Source organism: Narcine bancroftii, chromosome 13 (genome assembly GCF_036971445.1).
Source record: "Narcine bancroftii isolate sNarBan1 chromosome 13, sNarBan1.hap1, whole genome shotgun sequence".
Taxonomy (NCBI): domain Eukaryota; kingdom Metazoa; phylum Chordata; class Chondrichthyes; order Torpediniformes; family Narcinidae; genus Narcine; species Narcine bancroftii.
The window spans coordinates 16453163-16475032 of record NC_091481.1 but is presented as its reverse complement, the minus strand read 5'-3'; the positions used below and the strand labels follow the sequence as shown (position 1 = coordinate 16475032).

Sequence of the window (21870 nt, the reverse complement as noted above, 5' to 3'; positions counted from 1 at the left end):
AAATAGCAATGATGTCACTTGCCTTTGGTGTCACTCACTTAAAGTGCCTCCTTATCCCTGCTTAGTAAGAGTCGCCCTAGTCAGAGGCTTTATAAACTTCGGGGAGGGGTGGGGAAGAGGTTAATTACCTATAGTTATTGTTTGTCTTTTGGGTGGCTCCATTGGAGGGAGAGGAACCTGCAGATGCAGCGACAGTTAAATGTTTTCAAAGAATGTGACTGAAAATAAAGTAAAATGCTTTAAGGTTTATATATATTCGTGTAAGTGAAATTTGTTCAGTGCAGTAGTATTTTTGTCTTTTAAACTGTTTATTGTTAAATCAGGTGGATTAGTTGGGCATTGTATGAGTAAGTCTCAAGCAACCGGAAAGTCCACTTTTCCAGCATCAACCAATCCCCTTATTTGCCTGATACCAGGGGCTTTATTGCATAGTCCACAGACTGCTGTTCCATCGCTTTTTCCATTTCGTTAAAGAGCATCTTTGTTATCATAAAGTGAGGAAAAAGAGCAATTGTAGGCCAACTGGTCCATCTAGCCGACTCTGCCTTTGATTAAGAACACTGCTGATCCTTCTCAGCTCCATTTTTCATGCACCATCTTTATATTCCTTGATAGTCAAAGGTAATTTAATTGGCGTTTTGAATGAATTCCTGTCTAGAGCTCTCTCAGCCTTCCATTTGGAGAATTCCAAAAATATGCCGGAGTGGAGGAATTGGGAGCCCCAGACTTGAGTTGTACATGGGTCCAAAATGCAACACCAATACAGTCATTGACGTAGCAAAGGAAGAGTTGGCGAGTAGTACCGTAATAGATTTGGAACAGAGACTATGTATGCAATATATATGATGAAACGGTAGATGAAGCTGGTGCCCATGTATGTATCCATGGCTACAATCTATATTAGGAGAAAATCTGAGGAATTGAAAAACGTTGTTGAGGGCGAAAACAAATTCCACCAAACAGAACATTAGAAGGGAACTGATCAGATCAGTGTTCAAAAACAAACTAGATGGCCTCGAGGCCTAATGGGAAATGGATATGTGTAGGGTTTGCACATCCATGTTAACAATGAGCCAGTTACCTTTTCTCATTGCACAGTTCTATTTCTAACATCACTTATTCCCTTGTTGGTTCCTGAACAAATTCATGTCAAGACCATATTGTATGTATTCCCTAAGTTTATCTTCCACCCAACTACTGCTAATGTGACTCATCTGGTCTTTGTGTAGATTCACAATTATTCTATGACATGCAGCTCTAATTTCCAGATTATTACCATAACAGCTATTTGCTGATCTACATATAACTTCTTATTCCACCCAAACTGTTTCTACATGATCATCTGCTGAGCCAAGGTAATTTTTCACCAGTATATTGATCTCATCCCATACCAATAGTGCCACCCACTTGCTTTTTTTCCCTGTTCATCCAAAATACATTTGTAGAATAACATAAAAGCTAATCTGGAGAAATTCAAAGAGTGATATAGTTAACTACTTGATCTATATTAGTTGAGTTGGCATGCCCTGTACTTGTCAAATATTGCCATTGGATCCTGATATCCATTTGGCACAGTAAGCAGCATAAAGCCACGTTAAAATAGCAGTCAAAAAAAAAAATTCTCAATGTTAATCAGGCTTTGCAAATAACAACACTTGAAATATCAGAAAATGAATGACCTCTGTCTGGGCTGGTAATGTCTGACAAGGACTTCTACCATACTGCCATCTAGTGGAGTGTTCAGAACAGAGGAAGTAAGAACACAAGAGTAAATGCTGGAGGAACTCAGCAGGTCTCACAACATCCATAGGAGTTAAAGACATGTAGCCAAAATGTTAGGCCTGAGACCTTTATCAAGGTACCTGCTGAGTTCCTCCAGCATTCTTGTATTTATCCTACAATCATAGTGTCTGCAGATTTTGTTTCATTTCATACTAGAAATTATTGGCTCCATAACATTGAGAGCTTTTCTAAAGTTGTTTAATTAAAAAAAATGACAAGAAAAGGTTCCACAAATAAACTTACAATTTCACGTTATATTTCTCAAAGAAATGGCATCTAGCAACTGAAATTCCAAATCCAAGTCTTGAACATTGGTGTTACTCATACTTTGCAATTCACTACAGTTTTTAAATGACATTCATTTTCAGACTTATAATTTATTAATATTGACCATTCCAACATAATTTTTTCTGAAAGGTTTCTTAAGAAAATATATGTTAATTATGGTATTTTTTAATCTAGTTACAGGTCAGAAGTGAAAGCAAGGCAGGATGTCAAACCAGACATCAGACAACCACCATTTTTAGACTACAGGCAACCTCCAGCATCAGATTATCGGCAACCCCCATCTCTTGATTACAGGCAGCAACCTCCTGACAATAGACAGTATGCAGTGTCTGAATACAGACAACCACAGGTATGAGCTTTCAAATATCCCAATCTGTTGGCCATAATTTTCCACAAGTGGATACCTTAATGATGTTTAAAAAATATCTTTGGTGGACACCATAGTGCAGCATAATGGGGAATTGATGATCGGTGAAAACGATATAGACCATAGGGCCTGTTTCCATTGGAAGATCTCTTCACGATTCCAGGACATGAATAATGTTAGATGTTTACTTATTTTAATGACATGGCCTATTTCAATATTTATACAATAATATGGAACAGAAGACAGTAGCAGGAGAACACCAACAGAATACCATCATTTTCTGAAAATAACCTTTGGGTTGCAACATTTCTTGAAGAATTCATAGAATTTTAGAAAATTATTTTTGCACACCGTCCACTCAATTTACAGGAAAAATGTTGGACAAATTATTAGACTTTCACAATAAATGTTGTAATGAGTATACATTGTAATAAAGTGGCTAGTGCAGAGAAGATTTACCAGGATGTTGCCTGGATTGGGGAAACGAGTCTTATGAGGCAAGGTTACCAAACTTTTCTCTTTGAAGCGTAGAAAGATGAGAGGAGACTTGATAGAGGTCTACAAGATTTTGAGAGGCATAGATAGGATGAATGGCTAGCACATTTTTCCCAGGGCAGGATCAGCAAAGTTAAGGGAGAGAGGTTTAGGGGAGACATCAGGGGTAAGTTCTTTTACACAGAGTTGTGGGATCCTGCAATGCCTTGCTGGGGATGGTGGTGGAAACCAAAATATTGGGGGCATTTAAGAGACTCTTAGACACATAGATGAAAGCAAAATAGAGGGTTATGGAGTGGTTAGTACTTTTTTTTAAAAGGAGGGAATATGGGTCAGCACATAAAGGGCTGAATGGCCTATATACTGTTCTATGGTGTAGACAGTTAAGTTAGTTGCTGAAAATTGCAGCAGGATTTTAATTGATTGAGCAGGTGATGGAATTTAATGCAGAAAAATATGAAGTATTGCAGTTTGGGATATCTAACGTGGGTAGGATTTACACAGTAAATGGTCAGGAGTGGGCACTGTTAGAGAGCAGAGGGCTATAGGAGCACAGACACACGTTGTACCTCTTGTGTTATTACAGGTTGATAGGATGAACAAAGGGTTTTGCCACAATGGCTTTCATCATGCACATCAAAGTTTGGAGGTCATGATGCAATTGTGAATGACATTGGTCACCATACTGCAGGAAAAATGTTGTCAATCTGGAGAGGCTTTATATGGATTGGGGGGGATAGGGGAGGGGAGGCTCAGCCCTTTATTCCTTGGACTGCTGGAAAATGAGGGGTGATCATAAGGAATAGATTTGATGAATACAGATTATTTTCCCCCAGAGTTGCAGAATCGGTAAGTAAATTGTTGAGGGAGGAGAGAAGATTTAATAGGAACCTGGGGGTGAAGAGTGGGGAAGAAGGCGTAGGGAGTGTGGATGAGTGGGGCGAGGGGGAAGGAGGGAGAATGGCATGGGCAGATGAGGGAGGGGGAAGAGAGAGATAGATATACTCACATGCATACCCTGTAGAACAGTTTGAATAGCATAGGTTAACACGGATTATAATTTTAATAATAACCAAAATTGTTACCTTTTATTAATATTGTGTTACCAACAATAATTTGACAATGATCTCCGCTCATCTGCATTCATTCAACTTCATTAATCCTTAACTTGTTTTAGTAGTGCTCTAAACTCTAAGTGGGAAGCCTGTGGCTGCTCTGTAATACATGCATTCTAATTGTGTTGTATAAATGTGCAGCCTTACAAACAACATGAGTGGAAAAAGGAAATGTGGTGAAGGTGATCCATGTAATAAATGTAAATGACTAACATCGGAAAAGAAACTGGAAATTATTAAGCAACATGAAGATGGCGCATCATTTGCTAAAATAGGCATAAATGAATTGTCTGTCTGAACTCTGATCAAGTATAAAGATAAAATTAAATAACATAGAAGTTCTGCAATGGAAAATATGGAACACCTTTTAATGATCTGGATTAAAGATTGCAAACAGAAAAGAATTCCATAAAGGCAAATGACAATTCAAGCTAAAGCAACAAGCCTCTATTGGACTAAAAGAAAACAGAAATTAAGGGGAAACTTTTTCAGCAAGTGGTGGTTGATTGTACAACTTCAAAAAAATGTGTTGGACTCCATAATGTTCAAATTACTGGTGAATCTGCGACGCTGACAGGGAGGCAGCTGCAAGTTTTCCAACTGAACTAAAAGAAGTGATTGATCAAGGAGGCTACAAAGATGAGAAAACTTGTAATGTTCTTGAAACTGGATTATTTGGGGACTTCAAATTAAAGCCTCTACTTGTGTAGCTTTTACACACACACACAATTCTGATGATCCAAAATGGTCGGATAAACATTTTTAAAATCAGAGAACTCATCGGTTTTTTTATTCAATACAGCCCAGTAGCAACAGAAAATCACTTGTAACAGTGTTTAAACAACAAGGGAAGGCTTTTTAAGAATGAAAATAATGTTTAATTCTCACAAAAAAAGTGTTGGCCAACGCCAATTAACACCTCCCCACTGAGGCCCCACTGCTGCCAGGAGGCCACTCTCCTGGATGACACTGGGACAAGGGATTCTGATGACCACTTGCTGAGAGACACTGGCCCGCAATTTGAGAGGGAGAGTTGGATAGAAAAGTCAATAGGGAAAGGTAAAGAAGAGAAGGGAGGGAGGGAGTTACCCGAAACGAGGGTAATCATCGTTCTAATTTAATGTCGTGAGTTTTTTTTTCCAGTTCAGCTCTGAAAAAGTTTCAGATAAATGAGGATTTCTGATTTGTTTCATTAATCCAACATTTTTTTTTGGTGAGTGTGTGTATGGAGGAAGAGGTGGTTGAGGCAGGTACTGTTGTAATGGATAGGTTAGATTTAGAAGTAGGTGTGGTTGGGGCCCTTTGGTCAGTGAGGTCTGTTGTGGACTGAAATCCTCCTCTAAATGTTTTTGGGCAGCATCACAGCGCCTACGATCAGGACTAGGGTTCGAATTCTGCACTGTCTGGAGTTTGTACGTTCTCCCCGTGTCTGCATGGATTTTCCCTAGGGACTCCAGTTTCCTCCCACCGTTCAAAGCGTACTGGTGGTTTACATTAATTGTGTGGCACAGACATTTGGGCCAAAATGGCCTGTTACCGTACTGTTTGTCTAAATTTAGAATCATCGCCAAGTCCTACCAGATGTCGTGCCTGGCCCACCTGGACACCATAGTGAAGCACAGGCCTGGGAAGAAGTGATCCAGCTTGACCATGAACAGTAAATCACTATTTTAAAGAAAACGTTAAGAGCTGCTAAAATGTACAGTAGGCTGCAATGTTCATTGAATTATTAACTCTACACTACTCAGATTTTACCCCTGTAATTAAACATTTTTTCCTCACAAAATAAGAACCCTATTCCAGTGGTTAGTCAGCAGAAAGTGTTATATATCAGGAGGTGTTCATCACTCACATTTCCACACAGAGTGAAGGTGGAAATTTGTGCTGGAATATTTTAAATTGTGTTTATGATGAGTGAAGAATATGTAATTAAACTTGCAATACATTTACTTCATGAATGACCAGTGTGTAGTGTTGGTGAACATGTATTCAATTAACTATTTTCTCTCAGCTAAGATGTAGTCCAGCAGTGAGAATAGAATTCTTCAATTCTTCCTCACCAGTTTGTCCATGCATGGACAAGATACTGATTGAAGTAAAAGTTTAACAGTATTTTAAATGACTGATTTAGGGAGATGACAGCACAATTAATTTTGTCTTGTCCTAAAGTTGAACCAAGCAATATTCCTGAGTGCCACTGTTTCAAACTATTAGCAATTGTCAGTGTTTATTTCAGCTGATTGCATTTAAATGCACAGTAGGTAGTAAAATCCACAAGCACTGTATACAATGTGTAAGATTTCTTCTTTACATATAGGATTTTGATTACTTTACGGTTGATCTGGAGAAAGGTGCCAAAGGATTTGGATTTAGTATCCGTGGAGGACGAGAGTATAAAATGGATCTATATGTTCTGCGGTTAGCAGAGGATGGACCAGCCATTAGAAATGGGAGAATGAGGGTAAGGCAACCATTTTCTTTTGTGCCACATCAGTAACTGAGTGGTTAAGCCAAGACATGATGTGCCTTCTGGCCTTCATTACATACTATGTAATAGTTAATTTTCTATTTTCTGAAGGCCTAAGGTTCTGCCATTGCAAGGAGACACTTTTTTTGAATGTCACATCCAGGTGGGACTCAGTTAGCTGTTCGAAAGGTGCAACTAATGATCACAGAATTTTTTTGCTTTACAACACAAGGGCCGTTTATGAATCCAGCATCCTGCATGGTCAAACTGTACAGCATCAAAATTTAGGGGGAAATGTAAAATTGTAAAATTCCTCAAAAGTCATTGAATGATCAATTCTACCTTCATCATTTAAACTAAAATATCAAAAGAAAATTAATTTGATCATTGCAGCCAAGCAGAGTATTTGAAACATCAAACTGCTGAGAAATTGGACAGAAGTGCGACTTTGGTTCTGTTTTTCTCATAACTGAATTGTTGCTAGTTCACATGTTAACTAAAGGTAACTTAACAATCCTGTCACCTGCTGCCTTCCACTATCCTAAGGTTATTAGCTGTCCCGTCCACAAACTCACAGCATTGCCAATTGTCTCCACTAATCTGCAGACAGTGTTATTGTTATCTTTTTCTCTTCAAGCATTGTTCCCCTGTTCTTTAAATCTGGGATTTTCCAAAATAAACCGACTGCTGCTTCTTTTCTTATACCACCCTATCACTCATTCTTCCTCTCAAGCAAGGTCTTCAATGCATTGACGTCTCCAAGATGTGTTCCAAGAGTTCCTCATTTGAATTAAAATACACCAAAACGCTGGAGGAACTCGGACAGTCTTTCAACATCCATAGGAGACAAAGATAAATTGCCGACGTTTCGGGCCTGAACCCTTCAAGATACAAGCAGTTCCTCTATCATTTTGGTGTGTTTTTACTATAATCACAGCATCTGCAGGCTTCCATGTTTCACTGCCTCCATTCAGCTTTCTGCTCACTATGGTAAGGCTTAGCAAATTAAATCTTATGACAACCGTAATTTACCCCCTTTCAACTTGTCTGCAACTCTTGACAAAATTAAGCCATCTTCCTCCAAGTCCATCCACTATCTCAAATGTATGTTTGGTGTCCTCTAGGAATCCATCCTACTTGCTATCCAAATTGATATACCAAGGGATCTTTGGCTACAAGCCCATCATTCCCTGAGAGTGACACTACCAGTGGATAAGATGGCAAAGAAAGCGTACAGCAGGATTGCCTTCATCAGTCAGGGCATTGAATATAAAAGTTGGAATATCTCATAGGAGTTGTGTAAACTTTGGTTAGGTCACATTTGAAGTATTGTGTGCAGTTCTGGTTGCCACACTATTAGGATGCGAAGATTTTATAACCATATAACAATTACAATAGGGAAACAAGCCATCTCGGCAGCGGTTCACCAAGATATTGCCTGAAATGGGGTGCTTTCCCTGTCAGGAAAGGTTGTGCAAACTTAGTTGCATTCTCTGGAATATTGGAGGCTGAGGAGCATCTAAGTTTATAAAAATATGAGAAGCGTCGATGGGATCAATAGTCTATTTTCAGGGTGGAAAAGTTTAAAAGATCTGCAAGCCTAGTTCCCACCCCCTACACACAGAGTGGAAGATTCATGGAACATGCTAATAAAATCAGATGTGATAGTAATGTTTAGGTGGACACATGAAGCAGCAAGAATTAGAGGGATATGGAAGTTGGACGCTGGTGCAAACATCTGGGGTCATTTGCACCAAACAAAACTCATAACTACAACTTGCATGAGGTCCCTGTTTTGAATTGTATTTAATTTTGAAGTGGAATCTATTTTTAAAAAAGGCATTCCACAATCCAGGTTTTAACCATGCACCTGCAGGAATTGAGAGTTAGGAAATGACACTTACTTAAAGTGAGCCACGTGAAAATTTGAAAGTGAAAAATACAGTTTCCAAATTACATTTAGTAATTCGACTATATGTTTTCTTAATTATTCATTGTTTATCATGGAGAGATCTTTTGAAGCAGATGGATACTATGTAGGTAGATATTACTTTTAGACAGTGTAAAGAATATAATTTACTTTTTTTCTTCTATGAAAAACAATATTTTACATTGTATTCCTGTTTCAAATGTGTACTTGAAATGGCAGTTTTCTAATAGTTTGCCCAGTTAGAGATTCAAATGGGTCTCTCTCTCTACCACATGAATCTGAGGCAGATTTTGGATGCACTTTCCAACCTAAAAATGAACGACATATTAAAACCCAGAGAAGTTTTTCATCCTTACAACCAGACTTTGTACTATGCAGAGGTTACACTGTACCAGAAATAGTTAGTCCGAGTGTATATAAATAAGGTTCATTCCAAACATTTATTGGAAAACATCCCTCTTCACGGAGGAATAGACACGTCAGTGAACCTTGTCTGATTTGTGTGAGAGCTATAGATCAATGGCCAGAGTTGCTCAAATATATTCACAACGGCAATGAGTGCTAACCCCGGCAATGATGCTCAGATCCCAAAAACCTAAATGATGTATTAGTCAGCCTGATTCATATTTCAGAGAGGCTGTTGCAGGTTTCAAATCAATGTTAATTCACTTCTAATCTAATAGATGGATTATCCATGAAAGGTAGAAGTTAGCACTGCATTCCTGTACCTATTCCTGAGGGTTTCAATAGTAAGTTGCTGCTTCCAAACATTTCACTAGTCAATCCTCTATTTTCCCTGTCTCTGATATCTAATACATTAAAATGATTTTTCCATAATCTTTAAAAACTTAAACAGCCTGGAAACATTCATTCTTGCTGAAGTAGAGGAGAGATGAATTCTGTAGGGATGCCAGCATCCATAGAAATAGAATTTCAAGGAACCAACATTTTTGTAAGCAAGAACATAAATCTCATCAGTTTCTCACACATCTTCTCATCAACAGGTTGGGGATCAAATCATTGAAATAAATGGAGAAAACACAAGAGAAATGACCCACGCGCGAGCAATAGAGCTGATCAAATCTGGGGGAAGAAGAGTGCGACTTCTGCTCAAAAGGGGAACAGGCCAAGTGCCAGAATATGGTGGGTTTCATGTAATCAACTGCATTTTTAGCCAAGTAAACAGTAGCTTAACTTTTTTTTCGGAAGTAGTATCATATAATAGATTGGAAACCAGCTCTCAATCAACACCTGCCATGTAGCTGATTATATATTGGTATAAAAACGGTCTAATTTATGCTTTAGCACAATTCATTCCAATTAAATTAGATTTTGCTAATAAACTGGCTTTTCTCTTCTACTAACAAAGCATGGATCACCATATTTTAAAAACATGGTCACCCAACAATAAGGACAGACTTGTAATTAATTATAAGGTTCTGCAAATGGGTATCCCAAAGCATTTTGCAGCCAACGAAATATTTTGAATTTAGATAGAGAGAAAATAGGGACGAAGGTTAATAAAAGGTCATTGATAGCTTCTTGCGAATTGTGTTTTTTTAGGAGCACTTCATATTGTAGTTGTATGAAGATTTTATTTTTAAAAAATGCAAGACTAGTTAATACAACTAAGCAATATGCATTTCAATTTCTCACTAACGGTTCAACTTACTGCATGCCCTTCTTGGAGCTTTTTAGCTTAATTCTGTTTAAATTTTTCTACGCTGAACTTTACTATATATCTATGTCATTGCTACTGTCAATTCTAATGATTGGTCCTAGGCTGTTCCTCCCCTTCCTTTAGGAACGATTCCTTCCAGCCTCTCCATGTGCATGAAAAGTGACAAGCATGGGTCCCCATATTTCTTCCTATTGGGCCACCCTAAAGACACGGTTTGTAAACCTGCATGTGTATTACCATTCTTAAACCTTTGACGGATCGCACTTAACGTTTTACGATTTATTCTGTGATACAATGGACTAAAACAAATAATCAACTTCAGTAAGAGGTAAATTAGTTCAAGTCATAACTAATGTACACAATATATTTGTTATTTAATTATTCATTTTACCCAAAATCACACCTCTGATTTATCATTCTGGAGTGAAACAAGCAATGTGAATATCAATGTACACATGAAATGTGTGATTTATTATGGTTGCAGAATGGGGAGAGAACCTAAACAGAAAACCCCACATGTTTATACACCCACATCCTGGAAAGTGGTTGGACAGGCCTCAAAAGCCAGTGCAAGCCCCACAGGCTTTGTTAGTTGAGGGTATTAAAGCAAAGAGGTTACACAACCTTTTTAAGAAACATTAGTAAAACCCAAAAGTCTGCATCCACTGTGAAAATACAATGCTGGAGAAACTCGGCTGGTCAAGTTGTCTTTTATCTAGCAAAGGTAAAAATTCGTAACTGACATTTTGGGCTTGAGCCCTTCTTCAAGGTGACCTGCTGAGTTTCTGCAGCATTGCGTTTTTACTTTTATAAAACATTGTTTGTCTCAGTTGGACTATCAGCAATTCTGGAAACCTGCCCTGAAAAGCAGATCAGAGGCCCAATTTAAAAAATAATATAAATGGAGGGAATAGTGCCATGATGATACTTCTGCGATTTGGAGGGATTAGAGAGGGAAACACACTTTCTCCTACAACACTGACATCCGAGGGTAGATTTTGAGGAAACTATCAATCTCAGCATGCTTGTTTTATTCTCTTTCAAGGTCACACAGCTGGGCAAAGCATTTGTCCCACTCTTGTGGGAACACCTACATCAGTGATTGGAGAGGAGTGAATGTTTTCCCAGAGTTGCAGAGAGGAATTGGACAGGCAGGAGGAGAGCATTAGACACACAAAAAATATTATCTGAAAAGCTTCGAAGGCTACAGGGAGTTGCAGCCAACAGGAATCCCTGTGGTGACTGATGCCCGATTCTGTGAACTGAAGTAGGCAAGTCGTGAGCTTGGGTGCTGCCATAATGCAGCAGTAAATGTAAATAGGTGTTGTGGACTAGTAGCTCTGTGGGAATTATACTGAATGACACCGACTGTGAGAGCAGTCCATGTAGATTTGTGACCCTTTCTTTTAGATCAAAGAATGAGGATTGTTTTGTCTGAAAATATAGATTATGTAGACCAGTGGTTCTTAACCTTTTTCCTTCCACTCATACTACTTTAAGTCATCCCTCTGCCATCGGTGCTCTGTGATTAGTAAAGGATTGGTTAAGGTGGTATGTGAGTTGGAAGGGAAGGTTGAGAATTACTGCTCTAGACCCACTTGTTACTGAAATATTTTTCTTTGGAGTTAAGAAACCATGCACATTCATGTCAAGTTTTACATCGCTGTAGCACCACTTAATGATGTATTCAAATGCCCCCATCGATGAGAACAAGCACGCCACTTTAATAGTAATGGATCTCCACCCCCCTCTCCACATCAATGATCTTTAAACTCTTGCCATTAGCTCTATACATTCCCATTCCATTTGACTAACCAAAATGCATCATCTCTCACTAGTCTGTTTTAAACTCCATCTGTCATTTCTCTGCCCGTATTTGTCACAATCCTGTTGCTTTTGTATCTTTCCATAATCTGTCTACAGATCTATTTGTCTCTCTCAGTAGCTATACAGAAGGCAGCAGCCTAACCCTGTCAGAGTGATTGCACCTTTCTTATTTTTGATCTTGTCCTCATTGCCTCAATGGATAAGTGTAGCTGGGACACTCGCCCTGATTAATAAAGTAACCTTCTCACTTCCCCCACTATCTCATCTAAAAATGTTGAGACCCAGGGACATTGAGCTGCCACTCCTATCCCTCTCGTAGCCAAGTCCTTAATGGCCACAACATCACAATCCTTTGAAAAGATTCAGGCTTAAATTCACCTTCCTTACCCATAATATTCCTTGCACAGCCACAAGAAAAATGTCAACGAGGCTAGCTTAAGCACAATCTAGCCTTCAAACCCATTGTCAAAGCAGGAAAGTGTTGATGACATTAACGCTGTGACCTGAAAAAGGCCTTGTTATACAAATTTAGAATGAACTTGTAACTTTGAGTATTACTGGCAGCTCAGTGCTCACATTGCCTGCCTTCCCCAAGAGAGATCAAAATTAATCAGTGGCTTCTTTCATGACCATTATCTGCTCCTAGGCTATGTCAATACAACTCATGCCAGTCATTTGCCTTTAATAATAGCACGTCAACTGCCTGAACATCCTTACAAGTCCTCTCTCTTTGTTCCAGTACTCAAATACACATTAGATGTCATGGCCACTGGGGTTGGGGGGGCGGGGGGCAGGTGGAAGTGCATGAGTGAAGGGAATCTGGAAACAATTTTGGCAACTAAAAAACATGAGGCAAACCAGAAACTACATTCTTGGTAGTTGGTCAGACTAAGCCAGAAGATAGCTTTTTAAAGGAGTTATTCCTTTTAATGGAAAGAGAGCATCAAAAAAATGGCTCGGAATCACTAATGAGATTCTTTGTGTCTGAGTTGCAGATCAGTTAAGGGTGAGAATGCAATGAGAAACTTAGCAGGTCAAACAGTGTACTTTTGTAGCAAAGATAAAGATAAATCACCGATATTTCAGATTTCAGCCTTTCATCAAGGTCTGGACAAGATGTGAGCAGGCATCCGAACAAAATGATTGGGTGGGGGCGGGAGAAATGGGGGCACATTTCCACAGGCAGAAGGTAAGAGGTGGATAAGGAAGGGGGTTGGGTGGAGAGCTAGAGAGAGGAAGAACAGGGAGTCGGCTCTGGGGAAAAACTGGGGAAGTCGATGTTAGTACCCTCCGGCTGGATACTGAGAATTAGGCGTTGCTCCTTTACAGGGTTGGGGGGGGGGGTCCTTGGTTTGACAGTACCAAGTCATGGACAGACGTGTCAGTGCAGGAGCGGGCATAGAATTGAAATGATTGGCCACTGGGAGATCCCTGTCACTGATGTGAACAGAGCAAAGTGATCTGCATCCAGTCTCTCCAATGTAGGGGCCACGACAGGTGCAGTAGACGACTCCCACAGATACACAAGTGAAGTGACGCTTCACTTCTAAAAGACTGTTTAGGGCCCTGAATGTTGATTCGGGAAGAAGTGTTGGTGTAAGCCACAGCCAGAGGAAGGGATGAGTAGAGGAGGGAGGGGTTCCTATGGAAGACAAAGAGATGCTAAGGGAACTCATCACTACCCATTCATACAGCATCAGATCAGGCCCCTCTTTTGTCCACCCTTTATCTATCCCCTTGGTTTTTCTTGTCCCTCTCCCCCTTGTCTAGCATCTGCCAATCTTCTGCCTCTGTCCGTCAAGCCCTGGTTCCACGTGCGCCTCCTACCTGCCCTCTGTGTTTTCATTCTTGATGAGGGACCGGCCTGAAATATTGTTAACTGTTATTTTTCTGCCACTGAGGCCCAACAGCAGATTGTGTTCATTCGGCCCATTGAGTGCCATTTACATGAACTTCCACTGATCTCCCATTTGTTTTTGTTGTCACACTTTTGTCAACTCTCCACAGATCCTTACCTCTCCCCTGCACACTCGGAACAATTTACAGAGGCCAATCAGGAACTATGTGGCAGCTCCTCTATTTGCTGCTGTACTTTGTCCCTTAACACACTGAGATCTCAACATTGTAACGGAGTCCTTCAGGTGTCAGAAAACAATGATTACCAGCACATCATGCAGATACAGCAGCCTGGCCAAACAATGTGACAGCTCCAAGCTAAGTGACCGGAAAGGGAAATGATGAAATATTATTTATTGCTGTTTTGGAAACATTGCCACGTGATTTCCCCCCATGGAGAGTGCAAGATCAAATATCCTTTCAAATATTTAGATAGCTTTTTGCATTTACGTTCAAGCAAGGAAAAGTGAAAGATTTTAAAATGACAATATCAGATTTCAATTTGCTTCCTAATCCTTGTTTATACAAGGAAGGCCATGTCGGAGCAGAAATAGTCCATTCAGGCCATCAAGTCTGCTCTATATACAAGTTGATAACATGGTCTATTTATTTATTTTCCATAACTCTAATTGCACTTTCGCCTGGCATTTTTTCTGCTAGTGTGAAGTTGGTCATAAACCATCATTATATTTACGCTTTACCAGAGTCAGCGCCCAAACAAGTGTTAGAGGAGGGCATTAGGAGACAGTCATCAACTCGCTCAGTGGGGTGGGGTGCTGTCAGTGGCCTACCGTTCCTCAGTTGTAGACTCGTTCGGGGGGGGGGGGGGGGGGATGGTAGTGGTGTTGGTAGTGGCCTACCTGCCAAGCGTAAGTAAACCTCCTCCATCCCTTTGAGATAGCCAAAAGTGCTGCTTTTATTGCGTGGAGAGTCACTAGCAGGTGTCAAGCTGGACACTAGTGACACTAACGCATGCCAGTGATGCAGATCTAATGGTAAGCGATGGCTGCCCCCCCTGCCACGTAATTTTATTGGAGTTATCAAAATCAAATTTAAATCCATGTGTCCCAATTGAAATTTGTCACCCATTATCCATTTTGATGATTCAATCAAAATACACACAGCACTTCCTGACTTATGAATCAAAATGAAAGCAGTGGTTTTCAAACTGTCCCCTATTTTACCTTAAGTAATCCCTATGCCAAAAATGCTCTATGATTTGTAAGGGACTGCTTAAGGTGGTATGTGGGTGGAAAGGGAAGGTTAAGAACCACTGCTCTAGACCCAATTGTTACTGAAATATTTTGCTTGAGAAAAATTGGATACTGGGGGATTCAGTTCGGGAGTAGAGGATATGTTACAACTCAACAATTCAGTTCTGGTCACCTCATTATAGGAAGGATGTGGAAGCTAATGGAGGGTGCAGAGGAGATTTACCTGAATGTTGCCTGGATTGGGAAACAAGTGAAATGAAGCAAGGTTAGCAGAGCTGGGACTTGTTTCTTTGGAGCGTAGAAAGATGAGAGGAGACTTGATAGAGGTCTACAAGATTATGAGAGGCCTAAATAGGGTGGACAGCCAGCACATGTTTCCCAGGGCAGAATCAGCAAACACCAGAGGATATGTATACAAAGTTAAGGGAGGGAAGTTTAGGGGAGACATCAGGGGTAGGTTTTTTTAGTCAGAGAGATGTGGGTGTGTGGAGGATGAAACATTAGGGCCATTTAAGAGATCCTTAGATGAAAGAAAAATAGACAGTTACAGCGTAGGGTGGGTTTAGTACTTTTTTATAAAAAGGAATATATGGGACAACATCGAGGGCTGAAGGGCCTGTACTGTTCTATGTTCTAACATGAACTTTACTGACTAGACTGGTATTTGTTACCCATCACCATTTGTATAGAAACGAGTCACTGGAAAAGGCGAGTAGTTTTCATGAAAGACACCAGGGAACCAAATGGATTAATTATCACCAGTTTTCTTTCTATAAAAAAAATTCCAGATTTATCTATTTTAAAATTCCGAGCTACAATGTACAAATTGATTAATAATCCAGATTTTCAACAATAATGGAGCTATTGACCCACTGCTCTCCTAATTGAAAATGTAACCCCACAATTTAAGGAGGGAAAAGGAACAACAGACTTGGGAAAATGCTGGAGTCTGTTATTAAGGAAATGGGAGTTGGGTATCTGGAAAATGAATAGGATTGGGCAAAATCAGCATGGATTTATAAAGAGGAAATTGGTTGTCAGATGTTGAAACTTTTGAGTTGTAACTTGCAGAAAGATGAGATGGTGTATTTGAACTTTAACAATCTCTTGTGCTACATCTTATTTAATGCCTCCTTAAACAAGAGTGGAATGCATGGTTATGCAAATATGGTGGTGTGGGCAGTTAATTGGCAAGTAGATGGAAATTTTATACATAAAAAAAATATATTTTTTTTTATAAACACGTCGTCTCCAGTTATTAATTCCCAACTTACAGTACAGGCTCCCCTATCTTAGCTCCCATATCAAGTTCAAAATTCTAAAATACCTACACAAGTCCTTTCCAACAGCCGACCTAGAGTCCTCCCTCTCTACATTTAGTAATTCTTTCTTATTTGTCTTGCGTGCTTTTAATGCCATTCATTACAATACTGTGAGGTATGGGTTACCATATCAAATTAATTTTGTGTACTTTCCAACTTATGGCCATTGAAAGTCCAAAAATGGAACCTGTTGTTACCTTGGGACGACCTGGAAACATTTCCAATACATTATAAAATTAACATATTGGGTTCAAGCATATCAAAAATCTAATTAAGAATATATTGCTGCTCACAAAAGGGTTAATAGTCATTTTCCACCACAGTTACTTTTGTCACATTTTGAAGTTCTGCTCAGTGATACAGAATTGTACTCCCTACTTTTTCCACTCTGAATGTGGCCTTTCAGACAGTTGCTTCTTCCATCTCAGTCATTCTGCTTTCTCACCTCCATGTTTTGGTCTTGGGGTGTTATTTGATTATGTGGTAAAATATTACAAGAGCAACCAGAAAGAGGCAGAAAGTCCACTTACAGATTTGTAGAAAACAACATGCTACTGCATTCAAGCCAAATATGATCTCTTTGGGTTAATGCTGCTGTCCCTATGTTTTTTTTTCATGGATCATATAATGATACTTTAACAAAGTTAATTACCTCAAATGAACGTGTGCTACCAGCAAGACATGCTCTTCGAATATCATGTACAATACTCATCCAACTTGAAACCATCTGGAAGCCACCCCATCTAATTTTACACCTTGAGGTTTCCAGAACAAACGTCTCCCAGGAATATCCCCACAGCTGTTTGTTGCTGTAATTTTGTCAAAGTGTAGCACAAGTCTCATATTACTGGAGACAGAAATGATAGTGTGGATGCAACTGCAAAGAAATTTCCACCTCTTGCATTGAAAGGTAATACAATTTTGGCAAAATGCCATCCAGATATGCTCCATTCTGATTTTAAAAAAATATATTTTGCACATCATAGTTGACCTTCCTAAGCTGATAATACACACGGGCCAGTTTTCCCTCTTGATTTATTGTTAGTGAAAAACTAGAACCAATGAAAATCTACTTTTTACAGGTTCCTCCCACCTCCAAAATGGATAGTGGGAGCCAGGAAAATAAAAAGATGGTGAGGAAAAAAATTTTATTTAAAGTCATGTTTGGAAAGCTCTGCACTGTAACTAATAAATTAGAAACTTACCTTCCAAATCTCTACTTTGTTTTCATTAACTAAAAATGTAATTTGTCATTAAATATCAATGATCATTGCAAGAATTCTCAGACCTCAAGATTATTCTGCACTAAATGTCAAAATAATTAGTTGCAATGATCGTTTTAACTTTTATTCAGTTATGTATTTTTTATAAATTTATCTTCATCGTTAATTTTGCATTAATGCATGAATGAAGGCAATTTAAAATTGAGAATGACAATCGAAGGATGATAAATTCAATGCATATTTCAGGAAAATTAGAGATACATTGGTGATATCTATATTGACATTTGACAAATTAAACTTGATAGCAAGATTATTTGTCAAATACAAGCCTAGACTGAACCTTTTACATTATCATTTCAGCAGACAACTGCAGCTCCTGGAATGCCTCCTCTGCAGGTTCCCCTAGCCTGTCGGAAATGACTGTAATCCCTGATGATCTGATAGTGCCACCGTCATTGCATTCTGCTCCAACCTGTGATTCCATTCACCAGCTACTCCCAGAGACATTGTGGGACACCAAGAAAGAATGCGACATTGCGAGAAGGGAGCACATTGTAGATCACCATGAGAGAAGAAATAGATCAGAGAGCCCTACAAAAGTAGATATAAAGCAGCAATCTTCCAGAAAGAACCTTATAAGATTCTCGAAGGAAATTGGTAAAAGGAAAGATGGTGGCAGGACCACCTCTGAAAATAGGGCAACAGGAAGGAAATGTTTCACAGAGATTGAACTGGGGGAAGACAAGTTTGACAAAATAATCAGCGAGAAGCATAAACGTGGTAGGTCCATGTCGCCAGGTTCCAGGAGGGGACGACCTCCTGGCAGGAAAGAGAATCACAAACACCCAGATTTCACAGAGAGAAAATTGCTGGCAACTCACAGACACAAGATGAAAGAAGCAGATTTTGGCTTACGAACTAATACTGGAGAAGTGCATAATTTCCACGAAAATGCCTTAGAACAGGTCAACAAAGGCCTTGACGGAGAATCCCAAAAGATCTCCAGTGAGGAGCATCCAGATTCAAATCTTGCTATTCAAGTTAACACTGTATCTCGGAAATCAACTGTTTCACCTGGGCCATGGAAAATCCCTGGTTCTGATCGATATCCTAGTGTTCTCAAGTCTGGTGCTGCCAGCATGGGCAGATAAACTGTTAATAAGCTACTCTCCCCACTGTAGGATAGATGCGAGACATTATCTCACCATTTCCTCTCATCAGATTTATCTTGCATTTTTAAACAATTTGAACCAGCTTTATAAACTGGAAATATTTGCATTAACAAATAGGAACGATACTCATTGGGGTAATTAAGTATTTGGGCATGAAAGAATTTTTTTTAAATAAAAAGCAACCAGCGGTATGTTGAGGCTTCAGTAAAATGAAGTTTTGCTTCCACATTTGCTAATGGGACCCTTGACAGTCGGCCCACTGGCAAATTTGTGTGGATCAGTGCAGTGTGATTATGTTGGTAGCTTAACCTCAGACAGCAAGAATAATATTGGTGCTTTAGTTTTTTTTAAAAAATAATGTATGAAGGATTTGCTTCATTTGTGTGCTATTGTCACATATCACTAGTCTTTGTATTATAGGGACATCAGTTGTTAAGAGTCTGGCCTTAAGTAAAACTGCACTGGAGAAAGAGGCACTGGAGAAAAGTGGAAGTCTACATGAAGCCGAATCTTTGTAAATATTCAATTTTCAAAAGAAATGTCTAGCCCAGGGGTTAAAGTTCTTCACTGTAATGCCAGGGCCTTGGTCACCGAGAGTTACACAAGCTAATATGTGTAATTTAAATAGCCTCCTATTTCAAAGCAGTCTATATCAGTGAACCGAGCACAAAATAGTGTAAGAGCAATGGAATCAATTTAGGGCAAGTTTGAGCAAGGCTCTGATGACTTTATTTTCTGGTCTAGCATAACCTGATTTCTGCCATTCATGGTACAGTATTACCAGGTTTTGAACAATGCTTCCGTTTCGTAGTGCACGTACCTGTATTGCTCTCCGATTTTAAATTCATGAAAAAAATGGGATTAGGATTGCATAAGCAAACCATTTTGCACAACTCAACTGTTATTTGTGCATTAATTGCTGTATGCTATCTAATCAAAATAATCTGTGAACATGGCACATCATTTACCCTTTGGATCAATATTGCTGTGTAGTGTTAGCTGTGAATTTACCTTGTACAGTATCTATAAATATGATTCCATGTATTATTAGTCACAAAGACTGTAAGTGAGCAACTATTTTTATGAAATGCATCACAATGGATAAATTAACTTTTACAGAAATCTTGTTTATGATATTCTATCAGAAACGCTGTCAAATAAAACCCATACTCTAAAACAAGTCTTTCTTGGTATTATGTTTGGCACAGACAGATGGGCCAAATGGCCTGTTCAATACCTTCCAGCTCCAATATTTACCGACCCTTTTAGATTTATTCATGTTCAAATTTATGTTCTGCCAACACCTTTTGTTCAAGACTTCATTGGCGATTCGGATTAGTTTAGAATATTGGAAATGGTCATTTATGAATCTATTGCAAAAGGTGCTAATTTCCTATTGAGCATGAAGAGTTTTAAAATCAAGAATCAGTGCCTACATCAACAAAAAAATTTGAAAAATGTACCTAAAGTTTGTTAAAAAGCATTTTTCAAAATTATTACAGAATCACATTATTCCCAAATAAAGCCCTTTTCTGGCATCCAAGCTGCAGTTCAACAATTAATCCTGAAATAAAGCTATCACAAATGATTCCAGTTTTAGCATTACGACAAACCAAGAAATTAGTCCCTTTGTTACTGTTTGGGTATGCAGTGTTGGCAGAATATTGAGAATTTCAAAAAATGGAGAAAAAGGATGATATCCATCAGAAATCTAAGCAGCATTTTGCACCAAGTTACAGGATTCAACAGGAGCTCGTTATTTACACAATGGAATAAAGCTGGATAGGAAAATATCTTCACACAGTCACATTCAGAATCGCCCAAAATTAAACTAATGGTGCCCAAAAACAGACTAAAAAAAAATCACAAATATTCATACATCATTTATCAAACAACAAATTAAAAATTATGCAGTCATTCCTTTCTGAAAGAATCTACTATATGGTTACAAAATGTTATTGATAGATACAGTTGCGGACAGCTTGTTAACTGATGTTAGAATTACTATCATATTTGTTTCTTCCCCTCCCAATCTATCTGGAACTTAATTTTTTTTAAATTTAGACATACAGCCCAGTAACAGGCCATTTTGGCCCAGAAGTCTATGCTGCTCAATTAACCTGCACTCCTGATACATTTCGAACGGTGGGAGAAAACCGGAGTCCCCGGGGAAATCCGACGTTGAAATGGGGAGAACCTACAAACTCCTTACAGACAGTACGGATTCCAAACCCGGACTCAATCTCTGGCACTGTAAAGGCATTAGCACTAACCACTGCACCAAACTTGCTTGTTGATTTATCCCTTTAGTACTGTGTTAAAGGCAAGCAAATATACAACTGACCGGATCATTATTATTTTCAGATAATACGAAAGCTACAAACAAGTACAGGGTAAAACCATTAATTCACAAAAATTGACAACACAGAAAGATGACCTTTCAGCCCACTGTGCTCATGAAAGAATATTGTATTTCATCCCGTGTATAAACTTTACAACCAATATCGACGTCCACCATCTTGTCTGATCAGGCAAGATCCCACCAGCTCCCTTTGCATCTTTGGCCAGTGAGTTCCAGTCTACCAAGGGGGCAACACAGCGTAGGAGTTAATCACAACGCCATTATAGGGCCAGCAACTTAGGTTAGAATCTGCTGCTTTCTGTCAGGAGTTTGTACATTCTCCCTGAGTCTGCGTGGGTTTCCTCCCACCGTTCAAAACATACAGGGGTTGTAGGATAATTGGTGCGCATGGGCTTGTGAGTCAGAAGGACCAATTACCAAGTTGTATGTCCAAAAGAATGTTCTTGTTATTCAATTGGATAAGCCAAAGAAAATCTTTCTGTTAACACCTCTCATTAATTTAAACCTCAAAAGGCACAATTGTATAACTTCATTGTGCAGTGACTGCTGTCCCACAGAGGGGTATAGATAAGGTTATCTGGGGTAGCCAAACTTTTAATTTTGGCATTCAGGACGGTAACAGGCCATTTCAGCCCATGAGTACGTACAGGGGTGTAGGTTAATTTGCCTGTTAGTATGCTGCATGTCTAAATTAAAAGGTTGGATGTACCTAACTACATCATTCATTTA

General features: G+C 39.1%; 1 protein-coding gene across 14 annotated transcripts in view; it reads left to right on the top strand.

Moving 5' to 3' along the window:
• magi2a (membrane associated guanylate kinase, WW and PDZ domain containing 2a) overlaps window positions 1-19941 on the top strand; it is a 251791-nt gene extending 231850 nt beyond the window's left edge. For 9 of the 14 annotated variants that reach the window (XM_069909259.1, XM_069909257.1, XM_069909254.1 and 6 more), the window contains 4 exons: window positions 2245-2419; window positions 6365-6508; window positions 9449-9587; window positions 17968-19941. In XM_069909259.1, the coding sequence (XP_069765360.1) occupies window positions 2245-2419; window positions 6365-6508; window positions 9449-9587; window positions 17968-18758 (1249 nt within the window). In that variant the 3' untranslated portion in view covers window positions 18759-19941. Of the gene's footprint in view, window positions 1-2244; window positions 2420-5606; window positions 5705-6364; window positions 6509-9448; window positions 9588-10248; window positions 10338-17466; window positions 17518-17967 lie in introns of those variants that run through there. The other 5 variants (XM_069909265.1, XM_069909263.1, XM_069909264.1 and 2 more) reach the window with 4 other exon arrangements.
• The last annotated feature ends 1929 nt before the right edge of the window (window positions 19942-21870 follow it).